Raw genomic sequence first — 15,613 nt, 5'->3', positions numbered from 1 at the left:
TGGTGAAAGCATACTTTGCTAATTAAATATTTCACAAAACCAGGATCTAGTGACCCAAACAAACTACTGAGATAAAGATGTTAGAGTGATGTTGTCACCATTATAAATGCTTAAAAACTTCTAGCAGCAGATGATGAATAGTTATTGAATATTTGGACCACAAAGATGACTTAAGGTAATGCGAAGTGAGGATTTCATTCTAATATGTGTTATTTCTTAAGCACCTTTAATACATAAGATGCGGTTCAAAGGCCAAATTATAAACATTATTTTGAGAATAAGGTATATACAAATAATAATAAGGGAAAAAACGCATATGGAAAAAACAAATATACAATGTTATTTCAGTAGCACTTTATTTTGTTTCGCATGTACATACTATGCAGTTGTTATAGTAACTACAATAAAAACATTTTTGAACAAAACTACAATAAAAACATTTCTAACATGCAAACATTTCTTTGGTACCTTTAAAATGCAACTCAAAATATTGACAATACTTAGTGGGGGAAAGCATAAAACAATAATAATCAACAACAACAACAAACAAAAACTATAAGTTTAAAAATATAAGTTAAAAATATAAACATTATTTAAGGGATAAAAGTATCATCTAATAAATAATAAGCAACAATAATGACAAAAAAGCACATGAAAATAAAATGATAATTTGCACCTTTTATTCCTAAAACAAGCTCAAATGTCAAAATAAAAAAACATAAAAACAATAAGCAACAAGAATGACAAGAAAGCATATTAAAATAAACAAACATAAATCAAAAACAAAAATAAACATGCAATGTTATTTTCACACCACCTTTCATACCTAAAACAAGCTCAGAGGTCAAAATATAAACAATACTTAGGGGAAAAGCATAAAAATAATAATGAGTAATGAGAATGACAAGTATGCATGAGCACTTGGATCATGTGTAATTTCACATGGAAAAAGCTGCCATGCAGGTTTTTGGTGCACAATGGCATGGAGAGAACCTTAGCCTGATTTCTTCTGGAGAGCTTGATTTCTCATCTAGCATATCTCTCCATCTTTTACAGCCTTGTTTCGCAAATGAGAGCTCTTGTATTTACAGAACATAAATCAAACGCATCACTTCTTCTCTCCACCTTCAGCATTCAGATGCTTATCTTCTTATTTAGCTACATTTCAGGGTCCACCCAGTTTCTTATCTTCACACTGCACTCATATGAACTTCACTCTGACTGGACATTTACAAACCAGGGCCAATCTCCTGAGGTGCTACTGATAAGGTAATGACTAATCAGAGGATGTGGCCGAAAACCAGCTGCCCCTCCCTACACCGCTTCCCTTCTGGGTGAGGTTAGTGTGTGAAGACTATACGCTGGAATTACAGACAACAATCAGGCTGAGAAAAAAGCAGAAAACCAAGGGATTTTGGGGAGTATGAGAGAGAAGTCAACGAGAAGACAACATTTTGAATGCTGAAGGCATCAAATTCATCAATTTAAGTGGCATTTAAAGAGGAACGAGACCATCATCATGGTAACCCTGAACACTCAATCGCTCACCGTGCCTGTGGGAATAATCCGACTGTTTGAGTTCACACTAACGCTCATTACCTTCAGCCTGGTGGCTTCTGAAGGCCACAACAGCACTTCGTTCTGGGCCTGGTGCATGTTCACCTGGTGCTTCTGCTGCTTCATCACCCTCCTCATCATCATCCTGGAGTTCACCGGCCTGAACGCCAAGGTGCCCATCTCTTGGGATGACTTCACCACGGCTTTTGCGATGTTGTCTACACTGATGCTGTTGGCCGCTTCCGTCATCTACCCCACGCTTTACGTCTGCTCCTCATGTTCGGTCAAGATCGCGGCCACAGTGATGTCCTGCGTGTGCTTCAGCCTCTACGCAGCTGAGGTGGGACTGACCCGAGCCAAACCCGGGGAGATCAGCGGGTTCCTGTCCACTGTGCCGGGCTTGCTGAAGGTCCTGGAGGCGTTCGTGGCCTGCATCATCTTCATCTGTCTGGATTCTGACTTTTACAGCTTGTTTCCAGGGCTCCAGTGGTGCGTGGCCGTCTACTCTATCTGCTTCATTGTTTCTCTACTTATCATCATCCTCACAATCGGCAGGTTGTTGGCTCGAATCCCCTTCCCGCTGGACAAATGTCTGACGGGGTACAACATACTGGCGGTTGTAATGTACCTCACGGCTGTGGTGGTGTGGCCCGTCTACAGTTTCCAGAAAGTGGAGAGACCACCAAACTGCAGAAACTGTCTCTGGAGCAGGCTGGTTGTTGTGACATGCATGACTTGCATCAATCTGATCGTCTACATCGTGGATACGGTTTACTCAGTGCGTCTGGTGTTCTTCGTTTCACCTGCCTAAAAAACTTGAGAGTATCCTCATTTTTAGGTTGTGAAATGTACAGTCTATTAAAAGTAACCAGACTGTTGCATCAGCTTGTATGAGAATAGGCAGTTTTAAATATGCTCATACTGATTTTGTTGATTAACAAACGGCCTTGCGGTTTATTGAAAAAAAAAATCATTCTGAAATATGTTGGCCTTATGGGAAGGATTAAAGATGGTCATTTTATATCACAAACATTTCATGTCTGATCATTTAAAAATTTATTTTATGCGTGCGTCTGTGTGTATGGATATGTATTTTGGTTTCACAGACTTTTCTGTCGTTCTCTGTCGCTTGCTTCTACTGTTGTTTGCAAATAAACAGACCAGTGAAAGCGCAGAGAGCGAAAGAAAGAGAGAAAACACATCAGTTATGTATTTATGGCATCAAACCCTAATGCTCCAATTGATTAATTGTATTGATTTCTGTTAACTTAAATCTTTACAATTAGTTTAAATTAATAGATCTTGGTAAGTATTTAAAACTTTCTAGTATTTATGAGGTTGTGAAAATGACACTTTTTAAGTTACCTGAATAATTTTTGTTGTTTTAATTTACACAAACTGTTTCTTTAAAGTTACATCAACTTAAAATCTTTCAGTTTGCGTCTGACGTCATCCGTCTAATTTTCTCCTCATTCATATTTTTTTGTCTGGAATAGCCGAGATATTAAAAACAAATCACTTTTCTTTCAGCACTGGTTTGATCAAATTATTTTAATCATAAATCAGTTGTTGAAAGAGGGTCATTCTACTAAGATAGAAACTCTTTGTCATTTTAATATTTCCATTACCCTAAAGAATTTGCCATTGTTTCGGATGCCATAGAAAATGGAGTTATTAGACTGTTTCAAAAGATACTGTTTCTTTTACATCCTGCTGTTTCAGTGGTGGGAAAACATTGATTCTCAGTCACAAAAATCTATACGTTTGTTATTTCTTAATGAATTTGTGTCAGTTCCAAATGTTACAGTTTAGTGGAATGCTTTTGTTTCTGATAGTGCACGGAGGAAAGTTTGGCTGATTACGAATAGATACTGCATTACTGATAAGATAAAAGAAATTTCATTTTGAATTATCCATCGTATATCCTGTCTTAAATAAATACAGTGAAGATATCGATACAAACCGTTCTTTTTGTAAACAGCACCCAGAGACTTGTGCATATATTTTGGCACTGCCATTACTCTAAATTGTTATGGAAAAATTTTTCCTTATTTGTTAATGAGAATATTGATAAAGAATTTTCTTTACTTTGGGGGAAATGTTTTGTTTGGATTTGTTCATTGGAAAAAAAAGTGCATTGAGAGAAAAACTAAATATACTTAATATTCTTAGTCGGTTAATAAAAATGTATATACAAAAATTTTAAATTCTCAATTCAGAAGCCACTTTTTTGTTTTGCTTGCCTGAAATACGCAGTATTATTTTGGGACTATTTCTAACTCAAAAAATAAGAAGGCTTCAAAAACAATTGAAAATAGTAAGTTGTTCAGTCTTTTCATTTGAATGTAATGCGTTTTGTTTAATTATGTACCCGTCTTGTAATTTTTTTTATTATAAAAAAACCAGATTCCAAAAAATTTGGAACACTATACAAACTGTGAGTATAAAAGGAATGGAATAGTTTACAAATCTCATAAATGTATATTTTATTCACAATAGAATATAGATAACGTCATGCCAAAAATTGGCTCATTCCGGATTTCATTTGAGCTACACATTCCAAAATAGTTCTGACAGGTAGCAATAAGAGTCCGGAAAAGTTAAATGTACATATAAGGCTATGGGTCAAGTTTGGAAAACCATACTGGATACCCGTTATCTTCGGGCCCTTAGACAGCACTGCATCACATACAGGAATGCTACTGTAATGGAAATCACAACATGGGCTCAGGAATACTTCAAGAAAACATTGTCGGTGAACACAATCCACCGTGCCATTCACCGTCACCGGCTAAAACTCTAAAGGTCAAAAAAGAAGCCATATCTAAACATGATCCAGAAGCGCAGGTGTTTTCTCTGGGTAAAGGCTCATTTAAAATGGACTATGGCAAAGTGGAAAACTGTTCTGTGGTCAGACGAATCAAAATTTGAAGTTCTTTATTGAAAACAGAGACACCATGTCATCCGGACTAAAGAGGACAAGGACAACCCAAGTTGTTATCAGTGCTCAGTTCAGAAGCCTGCATCTCTGATGGTATGGGGTTGCATGAGTGTGTGTGTCATGGGCAGCTTACACATCTGGAAAGGCACCATCAATGCTGAAAGGTAAATCCAAGTTCTAGAACAACATATTCTCCCATCCAGATGTCGTCTCTTTCAGGGAAGACCTTGCATTTTCTAACATGACAATCCCAGACCACATACTGTATCAATTACAACATCATGGCTGCGCAGAAGAAGGATCCAGATACTGAAGTGGCCAGCCTGCAGTCCAGATCTTTCATACACAGAAAACATTTGGCACATCATAAAGAGGAAGATGTGACAAAGAAGACCTAAGACAGTTGAGCAACTAGAAGCCTGTATTAGACAAGAATGGGACAACATTCCCATTCCTAAACTTGAGCAACTTTTCTCTTGAGTCCCCTGACGTTTGCAGATGGTTATAAAAAGAAGAAGGATGCCACACAGTGGTAAACATGGCCTTGTCCCAACTTTTTTGAGATGTGTTGATGCCATGAAATTAAAAATCAACTTATTTTTCCCTTAAAATGATACATTTTCTCAGTTTAAACATTTGATATGTCATCTATATTGTATTCTGAATAAAATATTGAAATTGGAAACTTCCACATCATTGCATCCTGTTTTTATTCACGATTTCTTTGGAATCAGGTTTGTATGTGTATATACATATATATATATATATATATATATATATATATATATATATTGTATTGTTACTGCTTTCTTGTTTGTTGACAATGTTCTCATAAAAATAAAAATTAAAAGTTGAATTTTTCTTCTCAGGAAGAATTTTTTTGGACAATGCTGTAAGTATAATCTTTTACTAACTTGAGTTGCAACAACTCAAAAATAAGTTAAAGTTGTATGTTAATTGCTATCAAATTGTATGAGTTAGGTTACTCAGTGCTACAAGTTAAGAGAACAGCATTAAGCAAAACAAACTCAAAAAATAATAGTTCTGTTTACTTAAAATCGGAGACATCATCATAAAAAATGTGATGTAACTGATTACCTCAAATTTTTAGAGTTTTCTCAACTTCAGGTTTACAGTGTAACTGCAACCTTTATTTTCAACTTGATATTGATCTTTGATAACAATGACTTTAGTATAACTGCAAACCAGAAGTTATCTTGAGGAGGGACTGAAGCCCAAAGGTGAAGATTAGAACAAGCCCAGCATTAGTCCAGAGTTCAGCTCCCAGGACAACAACAGGCCCGCGACCAATGAGAACCTGGAGAAAGGTCATAAAAGCGATAAACTCGAAACGGCTTCTATAGAGTCAGCATGATCAAACATGTTTGCTGCCACCTGAGAACGAACTGATTTTTTATTTCTGGCTATTGATTTTTCAAGAATCCCTGTGGAATACAAAAACCAGAGGACGACGCGAGGAGAAAAAAAGAAGAGTTTAACAGGATCTGTTGTGGATATGTTGACATTTCTGGCACAGTGAAACTGCACAAAGAAGCTCAGAAGAATGTAACACTGTTTCGAGGAATCAAATCACTGGGATTTTGAAAAACGAAACAAAACGAAGGCTTTGGGATTTGTGAAACCGTTCGGTCATGTTGCGTTTGGATTTCAGATCACTGATTCTTCCAATTGGCATTGTTCGGATGGTGGAGGTGCTTCTAACATGCATCTGCTTTGCACTGGCAGCGTCAGCGGGGGACACAGCCACGTCCCATTGGGCTTGGTGCATGTTCTGCTGGTGCTTCTGCTGTTTCACCACCCTCCTTATCATCATTTTGGAGTTTACCGACCTGAACACCAAAGTGCCCATTTCCTGGGAAGACTTCACCATGGCTTTTGCAATGTTGGCCACACTTATGATGTTCACCATTGCGATCATCTACCCTGAGTTCTTCTCCTGCCCCTCCTGCTCCAGGCAGATCGGGGCGTCTGTGGTGTCCTGGTTGTGTTTCGGGCTGTACAGCGCTGAGGTCTGGCTGATCCACAAAAGACCTGGTGAAACCAGCGGCTTCCTCACCACCGTTCCTGGTCTCCTCAAGATCCTGGAGACATTCGTCGCCTGCATCATATTCACGTCTTTGAGTCCCGCCGACTATAAGGTGGTTCCAGGAACGCAGTGGTGCGTGGCCGTCTACTCCATATGCTTTGTTTTCTCATTGCTGATAGTTTTCCTCACCATCGCCAAGCTGTCTTCCATCTTTCCATTTTCTTTTGACAAAGCGGTCATTAGCTTCAACATCCTGGCTGTGGCTATGTACGCAACTGCGGTTGTTATCTGGCCACTATATGTGTTTGACGGAAACCCACGTCCAAATAATTGTAACCCGTGTTCATGGGATGATCTGGTGGTGGTGACTTCCATGACCATCATAAACTTCTTCATATACACTGGAGATTTGGCCTACTCTGTTAAAATTGTGTTCTTTAGCTACCGTGGCCAGGAGTAATGCCTTACCCATGCCATATCATTGGTTTAACATGAAAAATAATCTTTGCAAGGATGTGTATATGTATATGCTGAGTAGTCACTTAGCGAACCTTTCACAAAAAAAATTGACAGATTGGCAAAAAGGTCCAATGTTTGTAGTGATGCAGGAAACACCTCTTACTGAGAGGCCACTTCCAAACTAAGAAGTTTCAACGAGGCGAAAAACGCGAATGTTGAATAAACCTGAATCTGATGCAAAAAAATGCACAGGGAAACGTTTCCAAATCCACCAAATCACACGGATTCGAATTACTGATTTGACCAGATTTTGCCCTCGGATGTTCGCCACGCAAAGGTAAATGTGGCCGCACCCTAATTAGTCCGACATATTACGAAGAAGGTTTAGTACAGATGAGTTTTAATTACCAGGAAGTCACATACCGCTAATCTTTATTCATTGTAAATTAACTATGTAAGTTATAGTACTACTACTAGCATTACCATTACTACAGTAAGGTATTGATTTATATCACTCCAGAATAATATACTTGACTATAATTTTGCACAGGGATTTTTTTTTTTGTTACCAATATTATTTTTGTCTGTTGTCGTATATTCTCGCAGAAAGCCGAAATGTTGTACGATGTGAGAAATATTCAGAGGTAATTAACTTTAGAAGTTGAGTAGGAGATTTCGTAGCTGTTTTTAATCTAAATCCATCCTAAGCAGTGTCCCACAAAATGAACAAATGGCTGAGGTTTATCCTGTTAATTTAATAATTCAGATTAAAGCATATTTTTTTACAGTGTGTCTGTTTTATTTGTTAGAATATTAATAATGACTTCTTTTTATAAACATTAACATTTTAACTAACATTAACATAAAAAATCTGAATATAACTAAAGATTATCTAATAATTAGGAAACATTCTTTGCAATAATTCATTCTCCACACATAAAAGAAGGACAGGATGACAAAGAAAATGTAAATAAAATAATTTTATTAGAAAAATTATTGCTTTTTTTTCTTGCATGTCACTCATTTGTTTGCCATACATTTTTGTAATATGATCATTATGTGTTTTTTATGAAAGCCTGTTTCTGCCACTAAATAAAAAATAAAACAAGGTAATTGCAACTTTTTATGTCACAGTTCAGAATTGCGAGTTCATATCTTCATATCTATCATTCTGACTTCATAAATGAGATATTCTGAGTTATGAACTAGCAATTGCGAGTTATAAAGTCAGAACTGCTTGATATAAACTTGCAATTATGAGTTATAAACACAATTGTGAGAAAAAAAAGTCCGAATTGCGAGACATAAACTCGCAATCCTGAGTTTTTTTTCATGAAATTGCGAGTTCATATCTCACAATTCTGACTTTATTAACGCAATTCTGAGAAAAGAAAAGTAAAAACTGCGAGAAGTTGTGAGAAAAAAGAAAGTCATAATTGCATAATATAAACTCACAATTGCAACTTCTAAAGATTTTATATATATATATATATATAGATCTCACAATTCTGACTATATAACTCAATTCTGAGAAAAAAGTAAAAATTGTGAGATATGAACTCGCAATTGTGAGAAAAAAAGAAAGTCAGAATTGTGAAATAAAAAGTTGCAATTAACTTGTTTTAATTTGTATTCAGTGGCGGAAACAGACTTCCATAGTTTTTGTATAGAACTACACAGTAGTAAAAGTAAAACCACTATGATCTTACGAAGAGTTTGTTTTTGCTAATGTTAGTGAGAAAGTACAATAAAAAAAAAATACATAAATATGGGCAGAAATAAAGCCAGAGTAACATGGATACATGGAGGTTCAAACTGTTCGAAACTAACTTTATCCGTCCGTAAATAGGGAATATACCATTTTTAAAATGTAATTCATAAAAGCCTTGACCATTCACCATTTAAAAGCCTTAACCATGACATAAAATAAGTAAAAAAATAAATAAAAACAAACAAACCCATAAGACCTGAAATGAATCTATTTGTATAAACCAGATGACTGAATATTTCCTGCACCATATCAAGTATATAGTTTAAATGTTTTTGAAATACAAAACTCCCAAAACTATAAGTTAAGCATTCTGATTTCCAGTGTTATGTATAAAAAATAAATCCTAATTCAGAGTGTAAACCAAAACATGCAGTCATTATGACAAAACTTAAAATCCTAAAATGTGTAACAATGGTTTTCAAGTCTCCAGTCGAGAGACACAAGAGAGGTAGAGCTCACTGTTACACATAAACACAGACATTTCAGCTGACTGTTCAGTTCAGGGCTTCAGCAGAGCGAAGCAGAGGTTAAAATATCTTTCTGGTGAAGTACAACAGCGGTGTATCTTGAGTTCCAGCTGATGATCTTACATCTGTAAGGTTTCTCTCACTAGCTGTTCTTGAGGCTGACAATGGCATTGATGAAGAACTCGTACCAGAAGAAGGTGAAGCCTGTGGACATAGCAGCCTTCAGGAGACTCGGGGAGAGCCCCTTAAAGAAACCCCGGAGCCTTTCCTCTCTGCCGATCCTCAGCACACAGTCCACAAATCCATGATACGTCCGCACCTGCACAGAAAACACAAGAAATACGAGTTCATTACGTGTACTACCATTCCAAAGTGTTTTTGATATTCTCTTAATTATGTTCACCAAGGCGGCATTTATTTGATCAAAAATACAACAATATTGCACAATTTTCAATTTGGATATATTTTAAAATGTAATTTAATCCTATGATCAAAGCTGAATTTTCAGCATCATTACTCCAGTCTTCAGTATCACATGATTCTTCAGAAATCATTCTGATTGACTGATTTGATGCTCAAGAAAGACTGAATTATCATTAGTGTTGAAAACAGCTGCTGCTTCAGATTTGTTTCAGGATTCTTTTGGAACTGTTCATTTAAATTAGGAATCTTTTGGAACATTCTAAATGTCTTCACAGCCACTATCCATCAATTTAATGCAACCCCTGCTGAATAAAAGTCTTTATTCAGAGTCTTACAGACACCAAACTTTTAATCAAAAGTGTATTCAGCTCAAAAATGCCTACAATCTACAGTTATAAAATAGCAGAAGTGTAATTCTTCAGGTTTAGATATGAATTAGTTACAGTGAAGTTAGCCTAGCAAGCAGACATTGTTATTGTTTGGTTTGAATCCAGTCTTTTGATTAGCAACTCAGATCTTTAACCTCCACCCACCTGTCCGAACTTCATCCTGGCCTCTTCAAATCCAGCCACTTGAAGTCTCTTTTTGATCAGGTCAAACGGATACGTCATTGTTTTACTGATGACTCCAGCACAACTACCGCTGATCAGACTGTTTAAACCCCCTGAAAACAGACATGACACCACAGCAACATTAACAGCAGCTTCCACGAGGCGTCTACTAACAACCACAACAACAAAAGTTTCTATTATCTGAAATACAGCTGAAATAATATATAAACATTATATGAGAAACCTAAAAAATGTGAAAATTTGAAACGTAAAAAAAAAAAAAATTAAAATTAAAATTGTTGCCTTGTGAACTAAATTGAGTTGAGGTTAAAGCGCTAAAATTACTATAAAAAAAAAAGAATTATGAAAGCTAAACAAAAGACTGAAATAAATAAAAGCACAAAAAAACGTATATACAATTCTTATTGGCTGAATAATAAAATAAAGAATTTTATAAAAGCAAACAAATAACTAAACTCTAATAAATAACTAAACTCTAATAAATAACTAAAATCTAATAACTAAAATAAAATAAAATAAATAAATAACTAAAATAAAAAAAATAAAAAATAAATAACTTAAATAAATAACTAAAATAAAATAAAATAAATAACTAAAATAAAAAAATAAAATAAATAACTAAAAAAAAAAATATATATATATATATATATATATATATATATATATATTATAATAGTGCATAAAAAAAATACTGAAATGACACATTTTAAAAAGCATACTCTGACCTTTAGATTTGGTGTCTTGGGGCTCCAGAAGATTCTTTAGGATATTATAAAAGAAAAACTGCAAGCCTGCATATGGAAAGACGGCCACTAGGGTGGGTGTGAGGCCCCTATAGAAGGCGAAGGGCCCCTCTGTGCGGAACATTGAGGCCACGGCATGTCTGAGGTTACGATAGATCTGTACACATGAGAAAACCTTTGAAAACCTGTGGGATTCATTCCAGCCTGCCAAAAAGAGATCTGCAGGAATCTTGCACTGATAGGTACTAGAACCATTTTCATTCAGTTTTTTATTATGAATGCATTCAGATGCATTCAGACACAGACCTTGGGTTCGCCCTGAGCAGCGAAGCGTGTGCGGAGGGTGTCCAGCGGCTGGCAGGCGACGGTGGCGGAGCAGGCGGCCAGACCCCCGCAGATGAAGTGCACTCCTGGGGTCTGGCTGTTATACACCGTCTTCTTATGGACCAGCTCCGTTAACGCTTCAAAACTCGCAAACTAGGACAAAACAGAGAGAATGTGTCAAATATCTACAACTGTGTTAAGGATGACCCCTAATTTTTGATATTTAGAAAATACAAAATAGGGTAAGCTACATGTAGAATAGAATTGAATAGAATCGAATATTAACTCATTCACGGCTTCAAGTTCAAAGACGAATAAAATATAAAACAACATTTATTATTGCAACAACATCAGACCTGCATTATTGTTATTAACTAAAACTGTTAACAATTATTTTCAGTAACTATATTATATTATTTTCAGTAAATAAAGCTGAAATAAAATATAAAACATTAGACTAAAAACAGAAAATTTATGTGGCTTAATAATTAAACAGGAAGATGATTCCTATTTTCCTGACCTCATCAAAATGTTATATTCATATATATATTATGAATACATATTATTTATCTCCAAGTACCTGAACTGCCCCATAACACACAGACAGCAGCTGGGCAGGAATGTGACCTTTCCAGAAGGCAGGAAGTCCTTCTTCGGTCATGATACAGCGTGTGGCCTGCCATAAACCCCAGTACTTCCCCTGACGACTCCTCCAGGACACCTGCTCGATCTGTAACTGATGACAGATCAACACACATACACAAAACAGTCAACACCATCCTGTTATATAATACCGTTTGAGTGTGAACAATTGAAAACAAAAGGTCTAAAGTGTAACACTGCCACCTTGAGGCCTGTCCATCAGTTTCTACGCCACAGACACTACGAAACAAACTAATTCAAGCACAAAACAAGCTCATGGACTGCATCTGAAACCAGTTTGAAGCAGATAAACAGTCTTCTGTGAACTGAGCTGCTCAGCAGAGCCGTGGATTTGGGAGTGGTACTTAAATTCCACGGGAAAACGTGACTCATGTTTTAGGCATGAGGATACTTATATGAATCAGATGAACTAGAATAGAGACTACTGTGGGAGCTGTGGATGAAAACAGCTTTAGTTGAATGTGTTAATATTTATGTTTTCATATCATTATTATGTACAGTTCGGAAACTCAAGAGCCCTGTGACTCAGTGAAATGAAAGTCCGTACCTGAAACCTGATTTTGACGACATCCAGAGGGCTGATGAGGGCACGGGTGACCATACCCGCCGCTGACCCGGCCAGAGCAGCTTCCTCCGGGGTGAGAGCCGCGGCGGGGGAGTTTGGATCATAGCCCACCATTCCTGCTCAGATCACACACATATATACATAGATATAGATATAGATATATTAGGGGTGTAACGGTACATGTATTCATACCGGACCGTTTCGGTACAGGGCTTTCGGTACGGTGCACGTGTGTACAGAATGACCGAATGCAATATTTTGTGAGCGGAACATAGGTATATTTTCGTGTGTCCACACAAACGTATTAAGTGGCGAAAGTCTCCACGTTCAGTGCGAATCCCGTCCTGCAGCTGATTCTAAAGTTTTCAAAATAGTGCTGGGAAGTTCGGCTCTTTTGGCTCAGCTCCCAGAGAAGAGCCGGCTCTTTCGACTCCTGACCGCTCTTAATTTAGGATTTTTGTAGGCTTTTATTTTACCATAACTTTGCAAAAATTAATGGTTTGTGTGTTGAAAACCCTTTCATGTGCAGTGTTTTTATGAGGATCCTTATAATTGCCTAATTTTGTGCATTTATTTTGTTACAAAAACATTATTTTGTTCAATATTTTAATCAAACATTTTATTGCACAAATTAACAACAAAACAGCAAATAAATCCACAGAACTAGAACCAAACTCAAGCAAACAGTATCAATGTCCTCAGTGAAGATTGGCATTCAAAAAAATCATATGCTTCAGCTTTGATGGACTGATTTCTCCTTTCTGTGATTATCTGCCCTGTTTTTGAGAAGATTAAGAAGCCACAATACACAGTCTCCCCTCCATTAACGTTGTTACGACTCGTTAACTTGCAGTGGAGTGCTGCTTCACTTCATCCCCCTCTCTGTTTTTACATAATGTTATGATCCCATATACTCTCATCTGATTGGCACATCACATCGGCTCATCACATGACCCATCACTATTTCAAAGGGCATCACGCGAGTGTGAACATCACTACAACTAGGAAAAAATGACAGTAATTCAAATGCAGCTCCCGTCGGCATTTAAACAGACCTTTGCTCTTAATTCCGATCGGGCCAACGCTATATTGAAATCTGAGCAGGTCTTAAAACTGAAACTGTTGTTGCTGCACTTTACACTTTGGAAAAGTTATTTATATATTTTAAATATGAGCAGGCCTACAAGCTGGGATTGGTAATGCTGCACTGTAATCATAGTTATTTATCCATCCACATCAGCCAAATTGATATATATAATCAATTTGGCTCATGTGGATGGATGGTAACTGAGGTTGCAAAAAAGTGGTCATTTTCCAGTAAATTTTGGAAACATTTCAGGATTTTTTAAATACATATATATATATATATATATATATTCCTGGTATTTATTGGAAGATTTCTGGAAATGTTCCACCCTAATTATAACTTCAGTGGAATACATTTAAATAATTCAAATTATATATATATATATATATATATATATATATATATATATATATATATATATATATATATATACCAATCGAAGGGTTGTGAGTTCTAGTCTCGGGCCGGACGGGATTGTGGGTGGGGGGAGTGCATGAACAGCTCTCTCTCCACCTTTAATACCACGACTTAGGTGCCCTTGAGCAAGGCATCGAACCCGAACTGCTCCCCGGGTGCCGCAGCATAAATGGCTGCCCACTGCTCCGGGTGTGTGCTCACAGTGTGTGTGTGTGTGTGTGTGTGTTCACTGCTCTGTGTGTGTGCATTTCGGATGGGTTAAATGCAGAGCACAAATTCTGAGTATGGGTCACCATACTTGGCTGAATGTCACTTCACTTTCACTTTATATATATATATATATATATATATATATATATATATATATATATATATATATATATATATATATGAAAGAAAATCACTGTTACTGGTGTGTGGATGGATGACAACTATAGTAGAATTACTAATTTACCAGATAATTAAATGTGTCTTAAAAATAAAATGTATTATATGTTTATGATATTTTATTTATATGTATATTATGTTTAAAATGTAACAATACTCATGGTAAATGTACTTCTCAACATCAGTGTTTCAAAACCTTCTGAGCTAGATAGGCAGCTTTAGATGGTTTCGTCCGGGACGTGCTTATGATGCCCAAAAATCTTGTCTTGGTAAGCAGCAGCTCTGTGTGGTTTGAGACACAGCCAGTGTTGCGCTGCTACTAACGTCACGCACACTAAGCAGACGTTTAAAAAGATAGACTCGTGTTACGTGAACATACCTTCCTTGAGTGTCTACCTCCTCTGTAGAATCCGCTTTTTGTGATGTTCTCTTATGAGTGCAGAGCAGCAGCAGCGGTGTGGTGTTAGAGGGCACCTCCTCATGTTCCCTTCATGCTGGACAGCACACACACCAATGACACACACAGCGGCGCCACTGTGTTTACTGACCGTGTTGGATCTCACACTGAACACACTGGTTCCTACCGTCGTACTTTTCATTTCCATTTGAATGCATTTAATATAAACGTTTTATGAATATTGTTATTTGACACAAAAATAAATAATAACATGGTCAAACAATAAAATAAAACAAAAACAATATTTTATAATATTAACTAATATTATTAAAATATTAAAATGTATGCGTAACGCATCCAGCTTCTGAATACAGAAAACATTACAAAGAAAGTCTTAAATAATGCAATTATTTTTAAATCCTTAATACTTATGAAAGATTCAGATATGCTAAAGAATAATGTTTATTACTAATATTATTAGAATATAAAATACTATTCTTAACACATCCAATTTATGAATAATACAAGAAACATTACATATGTGTGTGTGTATATATATATACATAAGCGCATCAGGGAAAGTAATCACAAGCAAAATTATCATCTCAATCATATTAATTATACATATATATCTTGCCTGTTCGTTTTAAATTCATGTTAAATTAATTTATGAAGTTTGTAAGTTTGTAATTTATGAGAATATAAACATGAGCTCATAAAGCTGAGGTGAAAATATTCTTCATTATTGCGTACATAATACAAAACCTGCAAACAGTGAAAATATGAAGCAGAT

The 15,613-nt window shown here is 36.2% G+C and overlaps 3 protein-coding genes across 3 annotated transcripts; 2 read left to right on the top strand and 1 right to left on the bottom strand.

The window, feature by feature from the left end:
* Positions 1-1,467: 1,467 nt before the first annotated feature.
* On the top strand, positions 1,468-3,625 carry LOC113050920 (myeloid-associated differentiation marker homolog). The gene has a single exon (XM_026214387.1). It carries the CDS (start codon positions 1,520-1,522, stop codon positions 2,366-2,368), a length of 849 nt encoding a protein of 282 aa, XP_026070172.1. The 5' UTR covers positions 1,468-1,519; the 3' UTR covers positions 2,369-3,625.
* Positions 3,626-5,731: 2,106 nt separating this feature from the next.
* Positions 5,732-7,791, top strand: LOC113050914 (myeloid-associated differentiation marker homolog). Its single transcript, XM_026214374.1, has one exon. The coding sequence runs from the start codon at positions 6,151-6,153 to the stop codon at positions 7,003-7,005; it is 855 nt and encodes a 284-aa protein (XP_026070159.1). The 5' UTR covers positions 5,732-6,150; the 3' UTR covers positions 7,006-7,791.
* An 822-nt stretch (positions 7,792-8,613) lies between these two features.
* slc25a19 (solute carrier family 25 member 19) lies at positions 8,614-14,969 on the bottom strand. The gene is made up of 7 exons (XM_026214360.1): positions 14,803-14,969; positions 12,515-12,648; positions 11,885-12,040; positions 11,287-11,457; positions 10,963-11,137; positions 10,199-10,329; positions 8,614-9,561 (listed from the first exon to the last, which is right to left on the bottom strand). Exons 2-7 carry the CDS (start codon positions 12,644-12,646, stop codon positions 9,385-9,387), a joined length of 942 nt encoding a protein of 313 aa, XP_026070145.1. The 5' UTR covers positions 12,647-12,648; positions 14,803-14,969; the 3' UTR covers positions 8,614-9,384.
* Positions 14,970-15,613: the final 644 nt, after the last annotated feature.

The sequence above is a fragment of the Carassius auratus genome, chromosome 3, assembly GCF_003368295.1.
Source record: "Carassius auratus strain Wakin chromosome 3, ASM336829v1, whole genome shotgun sequence".
NCBI classification, from domain to species: Eukaryota; Metazoa; Chordata; class Actinopteri; order Cypriniformes; family Cyprinidae; genus Carassius; species Carassius auratus.
The sequence above is the reverse complement of the archived record's forward strand: the minus strand, read 5'-3'. Positions and strand labels throughout refer to the sequence as shown.

Bases quoted from the DNA above. Each gene is read 5' to 3' on its own strand.
- LOC113050920 (XM_026214387.1), top strand. From the start codon at position 1,520: ATGGTAACCCTGAACACTCAATCGCTCACCGTGCCTGTGGGAATAATC.
- slc25a19 (XM_026214360.1), bottom strand. From the start codon at position 12,646: ATGGTGGGCTATGATCCAAACTCCCCCGCCGCGGCTCTCACCCCGGAG. The intron at 11,138-11,286 runs GTCTGTGTCTGA...TCATGTGTACAG, and splicing joins CTGCTCAGGGCGAACCCAAG to ATCTATCGTAACCTCAGACA. The intron at 10,330-10,962 runs GTCAGAGTATGC...GTCTGTTTTCAG, and splicing joins CCAAGACACCAAATCTAAAG to GGGGTTTAAACAGTCTGATC.
- LOC113050914 (XM_026214374.1), top strand. From the start codon at position 6,151: ATGTTGCGTTTGGATTTCAGATCACTGATTCTTCCAATTGGCATTGTT.